The 12982-nt window shown below is 37.4% G+C and overlaps 1 protein-coding gene across 1 annotated transcript; it reads left to right on the top strand.

Annotated features, from left to right (window-relative positions):
• Positions 7590–12814, top strand: LOC109725913 (E3 ubiquitin-protein ligase AIP2). Its single transcript, XM_020255315.1, has 5 exons — positions 7590–7916; positions 9314–9524; positions 10660–10919; positions 11882–12091; positions 12376–12814. Exons 1-5 carry the CDS (start codon positions 7767–7769, stop codon positions 12523–12525), a joined length of 981 nt encoding a protein of 326 aa, XP_020110904.1. The 5' UTR covers positions 7590–7766; the 3' UTR covers positions 12526–12814.

The raw sequence follows: 12982 nt of genomic DNA, 5'->3' as shown, positions 1-12982 counted from the left end.
CAATAGATATGTGGTAAGTTTTTATTGGTTCACCCCTTAGTGCACAACGTCGCCTCATGAGAGCCCGTTGTGATGTGATGTTATTGTCAAATAGATAGTACATACATGTTTACGGTATAATAGATACATCCAAAATTTTTAGTACACATGTGGTCGCCCACTATTAGTTGGTGACTTAATGTGTAATAAAGATGATTTTGTCACTTCCAAATGAGAGGAGAAATATTTACTTGCATCTGGTGCGTATTAATATTTATACACCGCATAAAATATTATATGATTGACAGAATAGTTGATAATTAATATATACATTTGTTAGTTAATTCGCGAATTATTAACGAATTATTTGCAAATTATTGAAAATCCGAATTAAACGGCCTGTTTACGAATTTTTTCCCAAAAAAATAAATTATTTGCGAATTTTTTGGCCAGCCGAATAATTCGTGAATTATTCCCGAATATTGAAAAACTGAATAAAAAACTTATAATTTTTATATTTAAATATCGATTATCTTATATTTTATATTTTATATTTTATATTTTATACCGAATTTATTTTTTAAGTCGAATTTTTCAACGAATTTAAAAATTAGAAAACGAATTTTATGTGTATTATACTTGTACCGAATTTTTACTGATTCGAATCTAACTATGATATATACTGTAAAATAAAGTATGATATAATATAAAATATTTAAATAATTTATTATACGACTTAAATTTTATCTTTAATGTATATTTTAGAGTCAATTTACGGTGAAACATCACATTCAAAATTTTCAAGACATGACAATTTTTCATTGTTAAGAACTTAACGCCAAAGTGAGAGTTTGTTCCCGTGATAAGAGGAGAAATATTTGCGTGCACCTGGTGCACACTAATATTTCAGACACTATATAAAATATTATATAATTGACGAAGTATTTGATGATTAATTCTGTAGAATAAAATATAATATAATATATAATATTTAAATAATTTATTATACGACTATAATTTTATTTTTAATCTATATTTTAGAGTCGGTTTATGATGAAATAATTATGCCCAAATTTTCAATAGATATGTGGTAATTTTTTATTGGTTCAGCCCTTAGTGCCCAACGTGATAATGTGATGTTATTGCTATTGTCAAATAGATAGTACATACGTGTTTACATTATAGTAGAAACATCCAAAATTTTTAGTACACATGTGGTCGTCCACTATTAGTTGGTGACTTAATGTGTAATAAAGATGATTTTGTCACTTCCAAATGAGAGGAGAAATATTTACTTGCATCTGTTGCGTAGTAATATTTATACACCGTATAAAATATTATATGATTGATAGAGTAGTTGATAATTAATATATACCTTTGTTAGTTAATTTGTGAATTATTCACGAATTATTTGCGAATGTTTGAAAATCCGAATTAAACGGTCCGTTTACGAATTTTTTCAAAAAAAAATGAATTATTCGCGAATTTTTTGGCCAACCGAATAATTTGCGAATTATTCGCGAATTATTCTCGAATATTGAAAATCTGAATAAAAACTTATAATTTTTATATTTAAATATAGATTATATTATATTTTATATCTTATATTTTATATTTTATACCGAATTTATTTTTTAAGTCGAATTTTTCGACGAATTTAAAAATTAGAAAACGAATTTTATGCGTATTATACCCGTACCGAATTTTTGCTGAATTCGAATCTAACTATGATATATACTGTAAAATAAAGTATGACATAATATAAAATATTTAAATAATTTATTATATGACTTAAATTTTATCTTTAATATATATTTTAGAGTCAATTTATGGTGAAGTGACACATTCAAAATTTTCAAGATATGGCAAATTTTCATTTGTTAAGAACTTAATGCCAAAATGAGAGTTTGTTCTGGTGATAAGAGGAGAAATATTTGCGTGCATCCGGTGCATACTAATATTTCAGACACCATATAAAATATTATATAATTGATGAAATATTTGATGATTAATTCTGTAAACTAAAATATGATATAATATATAATATTTAAATAATTTATTATACGACTGTAATTTTATTTTTAATGTATATTTTAGAGTCGGTTTATGGTGAAACAGTTGTGCCCAAATTTTTAATGGATATGTGGTAATTTTTTATTGGTTTAGCTCTTAGGCTGCGTTTGGCTTGAGGAATATCCCGGAACAAGGGGGGATATTCCCCGAATTCTAGCCAAAAGCTAGCGAAACAAGAGGGAATGAGTTGTTTCAATCTAAACGGGTTGTTCTGGATTGTTCTGGAACAACATGTTAAAAATTATTCCTAGGAACAACTCTATTCTTCTCTTTATTTTATTAGATAAGTAGATATATAAATAAGTATATTAATATAAATAGAGTCCGGTTGCTACGCTATCGATAGTACCAGGCATTTGGTGCTATCAAGTTTTCTGTCGTTAGATTAACCCTTCTGATTATTTTTACCCGTTAGATTATACTATTCAACCAACCACTCACTCAACCCTAAAGGGCCCACATCATCCTACCCGCACATTTCTCAATCCAAGGACTAAAAAATTAATAGCACCAACAACTTGGTGTTATTGAGAGTATTCCAGCCTAGTTCAATATAAATATTATTTTTATTATAATATATTTATACTTAAATTTTATTATATATTATAAATTAATTAAATTTGATATATTATTTATTTTATTAAGTTTTATCATTTATATTTTAATTTAATTATTTTTTATATTAAGTACTATATATAAAAAATTATTTTTTTATGTATTATATATATATATTTTAATTTGTATTGAAATTTATACTATTATTAATTAAAATTATAAGGATATTGTTAGTTATACTTTATTCATTACGTATATTATGAATAAATTATATAAAATAAATTGTCACATAAAATAAATAATTGTATATAATAAAATAAATATACTATTTTAAATTAAATTGTTACATGAAATATTATATTATAAATTTGTCACGCCCCGGATTACACGTTTCCCGGGCACGCCGACAAATCCGCCGTATACAAAAAAAATTTTTCTGTATACGAAGCGATAGCTGTACCTGTAAATCAAACACTACTACGAACAGTAGTAGAGAGCTGCTAGAGAAAACAAAAGCTAAATAAGACAGAGTTTCATATACATAGTTCAGATCCAAAATACAGAGCTACTCGCACTGGCGAGTTAAGTCAACTATGTACATAAACTCGAAACAAAACATCTACCTGCAGTAGGGCACCTCTAGCTCAGCACGTCCGGTAGGGCTCTAACTCGCGACGCCCTTGTGGCCCCTCGATCTGGATCAGGAGTTGAAGCAGCCCGGAACTGGTGGCTCTTGCAAAAATACGGTTAACGACTGGGGTGGAATATTGTTACACAGTGTCTTCATGGTCGCCTAAACATCGGTCACCACTAAGTCTACAGTAAGGAAGCATAGTAGTGGAAAGTAGGAAGTACACTTACGCTATCAATCCCTACATATCATGCTTACCATAGCAATGTAGGAAAAAGTAGTAATGACCCAATCCAATCGGGCTGTAAGATACCCTCCCCGGGACTATACACGTCTGCCGTTGTGACGTTCGGGCTATATCCACCTGAATGGTTGGTGGAGAGCAAGTACAATTTGCGAATGAGCGATACCAACAAAGACAGTTGATTTCGGAGTGGCATCGTGGGCGCTACCCCCCCAACCGGTTATGCGCGTATCTCTGTGAGTCATCAGGCTCAACTAGCAAAGTCAGTAATCCGATCAACGTCTACAACAATAGTAACATGCCGTCGCAACAAGCTGACGAAAAAGGCGATGACGGGTCCACCTAAACATTTGACAGGCACCAACCGTCCCGAAAGCCTGACGACCTGTAAATCGACTCGGCGACCGAGAGTTTGTAATATTCTACACTACCTGGTATCGTCTCGAAGAACTGCGACATACGATATTTTAAGGCTCCGTAGAGCAATCAGGTACTTTAATGTGACAGTCGATCGCAGGTTTTCTCCTATATTCATTTTCAAGTCTAAATGTATATCTATTTATTGTAAAATATGCCCGAATAATTAGATTTTATTTCTAAGAATATCCATGAATTTTGAGCTAAATTTAATTACCGGATCAGATCTTATAATGTTCGACCAATAGAACTTAGGAGTAAGCGATGTAACCCACCGAAAAGCTTCCAACACTGGCGGAAGCGAAGCTCGACGGATTCCCATCTGCTGGTAACAAAAAACGCTCGAGTCTCGAAATCGAGCTATCAAACTAAACACAAATTTCTCAATTCGTCCAAAATCACAGCCGCAGGAAGAGAAGGATTTCGAAGCTAAACTTCACCGAAATTCGCAGTAGGGTTCGTGGTTTCTCTCGCAATCGAATCCAAGACATAGTCTCGTCGCAATCAAGATATCTACGTCAGATGAACGAGGCTGAATATTAACAGTCGACGGTGGATTTCGCAACACAATTTACCGATGTGGTAGTTAAACTGTGCTCAAATCCAGGGGGAAATGCTGAAATCTCACTCCGAGCAAACGGGCCGCTTTCGACAGAAAAAAACGGCGAAACTCCGCTGCCGGCTGTACAGCGAACCAGACGCGGAAAGTGCCACGGCTCCGCGCGGCCCGACTGTCGGCGACGAATCCTGAGCTATATTGCTTCTACGGACCATGGGGCCGCGAGTGAGTAGAGATGGAGAATTGCAGCAAGACGGCACTCTTTCTTCGTTCGGAACTCTATAGAGGGGAAGTGAGGAGATAAAAAAGGCAACGGTAAAATACTAACAAGTCCCTGCACCTACTCCTGGTCTGTCCGGTCCACGCGATCGCGTCCCGGTACGGAAGCTTAACCGAGGCAGTACGCACCTCAGAAGTATATATTAGCCGTCTGGTAGCCGCTGGCTGTTAGGTTCAGCAGGCAGGCCAATCTGCCCTTTTGCAGATTTCTTTCGCTGAAGGTGCTCGGTCCACGATCCGTTTTGTCTATTTGCGCCACGCGACTGGATTGTCCCGACGATTCCCCAGAGTGTCGACCTCCACAGTCAAACAGGATCTCATAAATGTACTATTGGCCCCTCGATCTGGATCAGGAGTTGAAGCAGCCCGGAACTGGTGGCTCTTGCAAAAATACGGTTAACGACTGGGGTGGAATATTGTTACACAGTGTCTTCATGGTCGCCTAAACATCGGTCACCACTAAGTCTACAGTAAGGAAGCATAGTAGTGGAAAGTAGGAAGTACACTTACGCTATCAATCCCTACATATCATGCTTACCATAGCAATGTAGGAAAAAGTAGTAATGACCCAATCCAATCGGGCTGTAAGATACCCTCCCCGGGACTATACACGTCTGCCGTTGTGACGTTCGGGCTATATCCACCTGAATGGTTGGTGGAGAGCAAGTACAATTTGCGAATGAGCGATACCAACAAAGACAGTTGATTTCGGAGTGGCATCGTGGGCGCTACCCCCCCAACCGGTTATGCGCGTATCTCTGTGAGTCATCAGGCTCAACTAGCAAAGTCAGTAATCCGATCAACGTCTACAACAATAGTAACATGCCGTCGCAACAAGCTGACGAAAAAGGCGATGACGGGTCCACCTAAACATTTGACAGGCACCAACCGTCCCGAAAGCCTGACGACCTGTAAATCGACTCGGCGACCGAGAGTTTGTAATATTCTACACTACCTGGTATCGTCTCGAAGAACTGCGACATACGATATTTTAAGGCTCCGTAGAGCAATCAGGTACTTTAATGTGACAGTCGATCGCAGGTTTTCTCCTATATTCATTTTCAAGTCTAAATGTATATCTATTTATTGTAAAATATGCCCGAATAATTAGATTTTATTTCTAAGAATATCCATGAATTTTGAGCTAAATTTAATTACCGGATCAGATCTTATAATGTTCGACCAATAGAACTTAGGAGTAAGCGATGTAACCCACCGAAAAGCTTCCAACACTGGCGGAAGCGAAGCTCGACGGATTCCCATCTGCTGGTAACAAAAAACGCTCGAGTCTCGAAATCGAGCTATCAAACTAAACACAAATTTCTCAATTCGTCCAAAATCACAGCCGCAGGAAGAGAAGGATTTCGAAGCTAAACTTCACCGAAATTCGCAGTAGGGTTCGTGGTTTCTCTCGCAATCGAATCCAAGACATAGTCTCGTCGCAATCAAGATATCTACGTCAGATGAACGAGGCTGAATATTAACAGTCGACGGTGGATTTCGCAACACAATTTACCGATGTGGTAGTTAAACTGTGCTCAAATCCAGGGGGAAATGCTGAAATCTCACTCCGAGCAAACGGGCCGCTTTCGACAGAAAAAAACGGCGAAACTCCGCTGCCGGCTGTACAGCGAACCAGACGCGGAAAGTGCCACGGCTCCGCGCGGCCCGACTGTCGGCGACGAATCCTGAGCTATATTGCTTCTACGGACCATGGGGCCGCGAGTGAGTAGAGATGGAGAATTGCAGCAAGACGGCACTCTTTCTTCGTTCGGAACTCTATAGAGGGGAAGTGAGGAGATAAAAAAGGCAACGGTAAAATACTAACAAGTCCCTGCACCTACTCCTGGTCTGTCCGGTCCACGCGATCGCGTCCCGGTACGGAAGCTTAACCGAGGCAGTACGCACCTCAGAAGTATATATTAGCCGTCTGGTAGCCGCTGGCTGTTAGGTTCAGCAGGCAGGCCAATCTGCCCTTTTGCAGATTTCTTTCGCTGAAGGTGCTCGGTCCACGATCCGTTTTGTCTATTTGCGCCACGCGACTGGATTGTCCCGACGATTCCCCAGAGTGTCGACCTCCACAGTCAAACAGGATCTCATAAATGTACTATATAATTTTTAATTAATTTTTTAAAAAATATATTACTATATTATTATTTTATTTTTAAAATTTTTTTAGTGATTGTTTCTAGTTTTTATTCCAAACGGTACTAAGGATTCCTCGAAAATATTACGAATGTTTTCAAAATAAATTTACATTGTTCTTCTGGTAACGAATATTTATGTTAATTTGGCAACACACGATTTTATTAAATTTGTTCTCCAACCACGCGGCTTAGTGCCAACGTGGCTTCATAGAGTCCCGTTTTGTATTAAGTGATGTTATTGTCAACACATGCATTTTTAGTACTGATATTAAAAAATAATTTTTTCATTTCATTTCTTATCAACAGGAAAAATATTTCCCTAATTCTGCTTATTTATTTATATCAAACAATTTAATATTAAATAAGATTATATTTAAATTGGGAATTATTTTTTTTTTTTTAGTAAGGAGTTAAGTGCTGATGTGAGTACATCCGATTACGAGTTGCCATATGTGTCGGTATAAAATTTTTAAGTTGGTGTTTAATAGGTGCGATATTATTTTTTTGTAATAAAATGTTCTACGGTTTATTAATATTTTATTAATTTTTTATGCAGATTGGCCAAAAATTATTTATTAATTTAAAAAATAAAAGATTTTAAGATATGCCATCGATACGAAAACTGTATCGTGGCGATATTTTGTTGGCACGTGTTGCGGGCCTGTCTGCAATTACATTAAAGTCGGCAAACCGGGTCTATAGACACGGCTAATGCAACGTTTTCCCGTGGTTTCGCCCCCTTCCTCAAGAAAAAAATTCGCCGCTTTTTAAACCACCGAAGCCGACGAAGAGAGAGAGAGAGAGAGAGAGAGAGAGATCGTGTTAGGGTTTGGAACGATCTCGTCCCGATTCGATAGATTCTACAACAAAGGTGCGTCGATCATGGCGTTGGAGGAAGCCCTAATGGAAAAGGAGCTAGAGGCGCTGCAGAGGAAGCTCGCGAAGAAGCACTCCTTCGAGGAGGCCGTCTCCTCCATCTCCGCACTCCTTCGCGAGCGCTACGCCTCTGCTTCCCCTTCGATCCGCAAATCCGTACGTTTAATCTCTCAATAACGTCAATTACCGTATGAAATCAAGTAGATTTTTTGGTAAGGCAAGTTGTGATTTGTTTGCGGGATTGGTAAAATTTTGGTTTCGAAGGGAGGGTTGTTGTCGTGGACATGTTGAATTTGATTGAAAGGGGTCACCTTTTGCATGTTTAGCATAAGTCGTTTTAGTTTAGAGTTTTCCTAAATTGCGTCTATATAATCATTTTGAGAAGTGAATGAATAATTGCGGATTTTATTTGGACCTTTCATATTTGTTGGAAACATAGAAGCTTAACTTAGGAAAAGAGTTTCGAATTGGTGGTGATGGCGTTAGGGCCCCACTGGCGCTGTAAGGGCAGCCCTAGTTGGGTGGAAATTGGTGTCTTTTCAAAAATGCTTGTATGGCACCATTCCATGTATAATTGTAAGATCTAAATTCGGTAGTGTGCAAAAGACCAATTGCCGACTTGATGAACGAAGTGCAGTATGATTAATTTTTGGGTTCTGCTTTGTTGAGCGCAACAAGGAAACGACTTATTCTATTCAGGTGTTATGCTAAGTGCATGTGAGATCCCAAATAGTCCTATATATAGGATATAATAGGGTTAAAATTCTTAATCCGGTTTAAGTATTTTGGGTGGTGGTTAGATCCTAAAGGTTAAGAGAGTTAAGCGTGCTAGGACGGGAGTAGTATTAGGATGGGTGACCCCTTGGGAAGTTGGGGCGTCATAGCTGGTATCAGAGCCAATTACCAGCCGGAAGTGTGAGATGAGTTTCGGCTGAGTCAGGATCGGAATGACAAGGCTAGCGAGACGAGTCTTACATCGCCTGGTACTTATAAGTCTGAGTCTGACGAGAACGTCAAGGCTTAAAGGGGGGAGATTGTGAGACCCCAGGTAATCCTATATATAGGATATCTGGATATAATAGGGCTAAAACTCTTAATTCGGCTTAAGCATTTTGGATGGTGGCTAAGCCTAAAAGATTAAGAAAGTTAAGCGTGCTAAGACGGGAGTAGTCCTTGGATAGGTAACCCCTTGGGAAGTCGGGGCGTCACAGTGCAGCTAAAATAAAGCTTAACAATGTTTGTTTCTTCAAACTTGAGTTTTCCATGTCTAGGAGAATGCGTGAAGTACTGTCATAGTCAAATTCTGTAATTATAGTATCCCTCACTAGACAGTTGTGACTACCTATAATTATAATGTCTTATTTCTTTGTCGATATTTTTAGATGTTCTTAGTTTGTAATGCCTTAGAAGATTCCAACTGGCCTACTTTTTCCATATCTGAAGATTTGATCGATATCAATATCTTAATGTGTTTCGAACTTTCTAATTAATCTACCGCTAGTCCTATTCTGTACCATTTTGTAAGTTGATATTTATCGGTGATTTTCTGGCAGATATATTCTACAGTTTGTCGTGTAGCAACTATACTTCAGACTAGATATACTGCATCAGGTTTCTGGCTTGCTGGGCTGAGGCTTTTTGAAGAAGCAGAGAGCCTGGTAACTGAATCTTCACAAAAGGAGCACCTGAAGAAATGCATTGCTAGGGCACGTGAACATTTGCATGATGTAGAGAATGAGGTTCCAGCATCCAACAGACCTACAGGTATAAATAACACAAGTAACTAGCCTTTCTAAAGTGGAGTGGACTGATGGTTAATACTTGATAAGTTATCATTTTCTATGTTGGAGCCTTGGAGGTCTTTTTTTCTTTTTTTGGGTTTGATGTATGCTATTAAAAATTGAAGATTTGTTGAGAAGCCTATTTGCTGGAATTGTATTGGGGCAGTGTTTTGTATTGGGACAATGTTTTGAACAAACATGTCTAAATGAATCGGGTATATAAGTACATTTACTAAAGTTTTAGCTTGTAGTTAACAAAGATTGCATTAGCAGACCAAGTATTTGATACAAGAGCTGTAGTATATCAAATCTGGTATTCTGGTGGCTAGATTCCAGCAAGTAGTGCAGCTATTTGCTAGGGATTTTTGGGTTAATACCCTTTAGATGTGCATCTTTGTTACATGCATATGCCAGCACTGTAATTCGGAAAATTGCATGTCTTCAATCAAGGGCCTTTTTGGCCTTATTATATGGTTTACGGAAGTTTGATGAAGTGTTGTTTGGCTAGTGCTATTAGGAGAAGCTCTATATTTAAGTTCCTCCAGTAGCTTCTCTTTTGCAATAGAAGCAGAAGATGCAAATTGGAGCTTCTGTTTTTGTAGGTCGGTATCTCATTTCAGCTTTCTCCGACATAAGAAGCACGATATCTTTTTATTTGTTAAATACTTCACTGGAGGGAGCTACAGCTGCAAGAAGATGTAGCAGGGGACTAAAAGGCACAGTTTTCATAATTTGCAATATACGACCTATAGTAAAACTGCATAGCCTACATGGAAGTGCATCCATACGTGTTGTAGGTTATGCATGTGAATTATAAGTTTTTTATGTGTCGTAGAAAAACTTAGAATTGCAAAAGTTTTATGATACTTCCTAGATTTTTCAAAAAAGAAGTAGCATTTGCACAAATATTCAAAATAAGTTCTTTTTCTTAATTGAATATTCTAAGGAATAGTTACTGTTAAAAGCCTGTGAATTTTCACATTTGAACCTTAGAATAGAACCATTAGCACTTTATTTTACCAAAATTAGGTCTTAATTCTTGTGAAGTTTCTCTTTTTTGAAGTTTTCTTGTTTCTTATCTTAGTATTCTATTTACCTGATATAGTGCCTTTCTCCAGATTCCAGATTTCTTTTTGAAGGGCATTTGACGGTGGAACCTGAGCCACCACCTCCTTCATGGCTTGTTGCTCAGAATCTGCTTAGAAACCTAGCTGTTGCAGAAGATTGGACCTCTATTCCTGAATCTTCGCAAAGTCAGGACAATAACAGTGGAACCGAGGGTGCTATGGCTGATCAGATTCCTCAGGCCATTCAAGAACTGTTAAGCAATGTGACCGATGTTCTGGACCTTGAAAATGTCATTGAAGCATCATTGCAGGTATTGCTTATCCCTGCGAAAGTAAAACACTTCAGTATCATCCACATTATGATTGACTGTTTGAATTAAAGGATGATACGGTGCATCTCTTGCTGGGTTTCATGTGGCATTGAGATGAGAACCCTTAGTCATAATTGGCTTGTGGAGACTATTGTTTATAGAACTGATTGGTGTGTAATTGATGCTGTTAAGACTTAAAGGCTCCATTTACTTTAGATAAATTGCTGTTTTAGATTTGCCCCTATTTTATTTTATCTTATTATTGAGTGCCATTTGACCCGATTTTTTTTTTTATCTTATTATTGTATGCTAGAAATTCCAAGGGTACAAAATGCTTAGACAGAACTTTTAAGTTGTGAATTTAGATTTCATGAAACTACTAAATCGTGTACTTAGCGGAAGACTTTGGCTTTAAGCAATTGACTGCAGTTTTAGTTTGCGCTAGTGTTTGTGGTTCTCTGAACTCATCAAAGTTGGATAGATACTGACTAGCTTCCAGGGAGGCAGAGAGCATCTCCTTTTAAAGTGATTCCGTAGTGTGGATCTGGAGTTGGATAGTCTCTCCAACAGTTGACTGAAGAATAACGAGGAACATTGCACTTAGCAGAGAGACAATAGGACTGGATTTGTTTACTTGGTGATTAAATGATGCTAGTTTTTGCTTTTGCTTATCTAGGATCAAGATGCTTGTTGACAGTATTTATTTCTGCAAGTTAGATATTGTGAAGATTTATGGAAGTTTCATGAATTGTAGCCTCTTTGATAGTGGATTTTGTGCCTTTTCTTCTATACTATTCTTCTGCTGGATAAGGAGCTTTTCTTCTATGCAGTTTAATCCAATTTCATTAACGAATCTTCTACATGAGATCTAGTTGAAATCCAAGACCTTATATAACCAAATTTAGATTCAGCTGGAGCAATACTAAATGCTAACCTCAGTCAACCCTGCTGATCCATTTCAGGAAATAGGCGCTGGGCCCCACAGGCCGCCACCAGCTTCAAAGGAAGTTGTTGCTAATCTTCCTATTATCAGTGTCACCGAGGAGATCCTTGCGAGGCTTGGCAGGGAAACCCAGTGTGCCGTTTGCCGCGAGAACTTAGTCATCAATGACAAGATGCAGGAATTGCCTTGCAAGCATCTCTTCCACCCACCTTGTCTTAAGCCGTGGCTGGTAATCTCTCTACAACACTACAGCATTTTTAACTCCACTGGACTGGGAAAACATTGGTTAATCCCCTAGTTCGTATATTTCGATAACATATTAATACCCTTAGTTTAGATCATACCACGTTAGTGCCCTTGGATTGCTGTTGCTGTAATTGCTGTAGGATGCAATTAAGTCCTTGTACTTAGCATTCTGATAGAGCCTTGTGATAGTTTAGTTGTTTCAAGTCAACTGCAGATAATAATTTGAAGTTTCCGCTGTTTGAATTCTTATGCTTGTAAACACTGCAGGATGAGCACAATTCGTGCCCAGTATGCAGATATGAGCTGAGAACAGATGATCATGAGTACGAGAGCTGGAAAGAACGAGAAAGGGAAGCAGAAGAAGAAAGAAAGGGCGCAGCGAATGCTCTTCGAGGAGGGGAATTTATGTATGTTTGAAAGAGGCAAAAATACTTGTACTTATTTCGTATCAGGAGAAGAACATATAATAACATTAAAAAACTAGTTCGCAACGGAGATTTTTTTTTTTTTTTTTTTAAGTCAGACTGGGTATTCCTTAATTGAAGCGAATCGATTTCGTGCAGCGTAAAACTTTTTTATTGTACCGGAAGTAGTTGTCTGCTTCTGTCATCTATCGTAGTTGTGTAAATTGTACAATTAATTCCTGGTGGTATGTGAGGTTTATGTTGAACCTGCTATATATGGACGTCATGCAGAGTTTGAATAATTATTTGGCCTAGCATTTATTTATGTTTTCAACTATATTGAGAACTTCATATACGGTGAAAAAAAGAAAAGAAAAAAGAAGAACAAGAACAAGAGATTTAGTAAACCTCTAGATGGTTCTTTACAAAACCAAAATATATACTTATGTACACTATCTGATATGGGACTA

Source organism: Ananas comosus, linkage group 20 (assembly GCF_001540865.1).
Source record: "Ananas comosus cultivar F153 linkage group 20, ASM154086v1, whole genome shotgun sequence".
Lineage (NCBI taxonomy): Eukaryota > Viridiplantae > Streptophyta > Magnoliopsida > Poales > Bromeliaceae > Ananas > Ananas comosus.
This window is presented reverse-complemented; position numbering and strand designations above follow the sequence as displayed.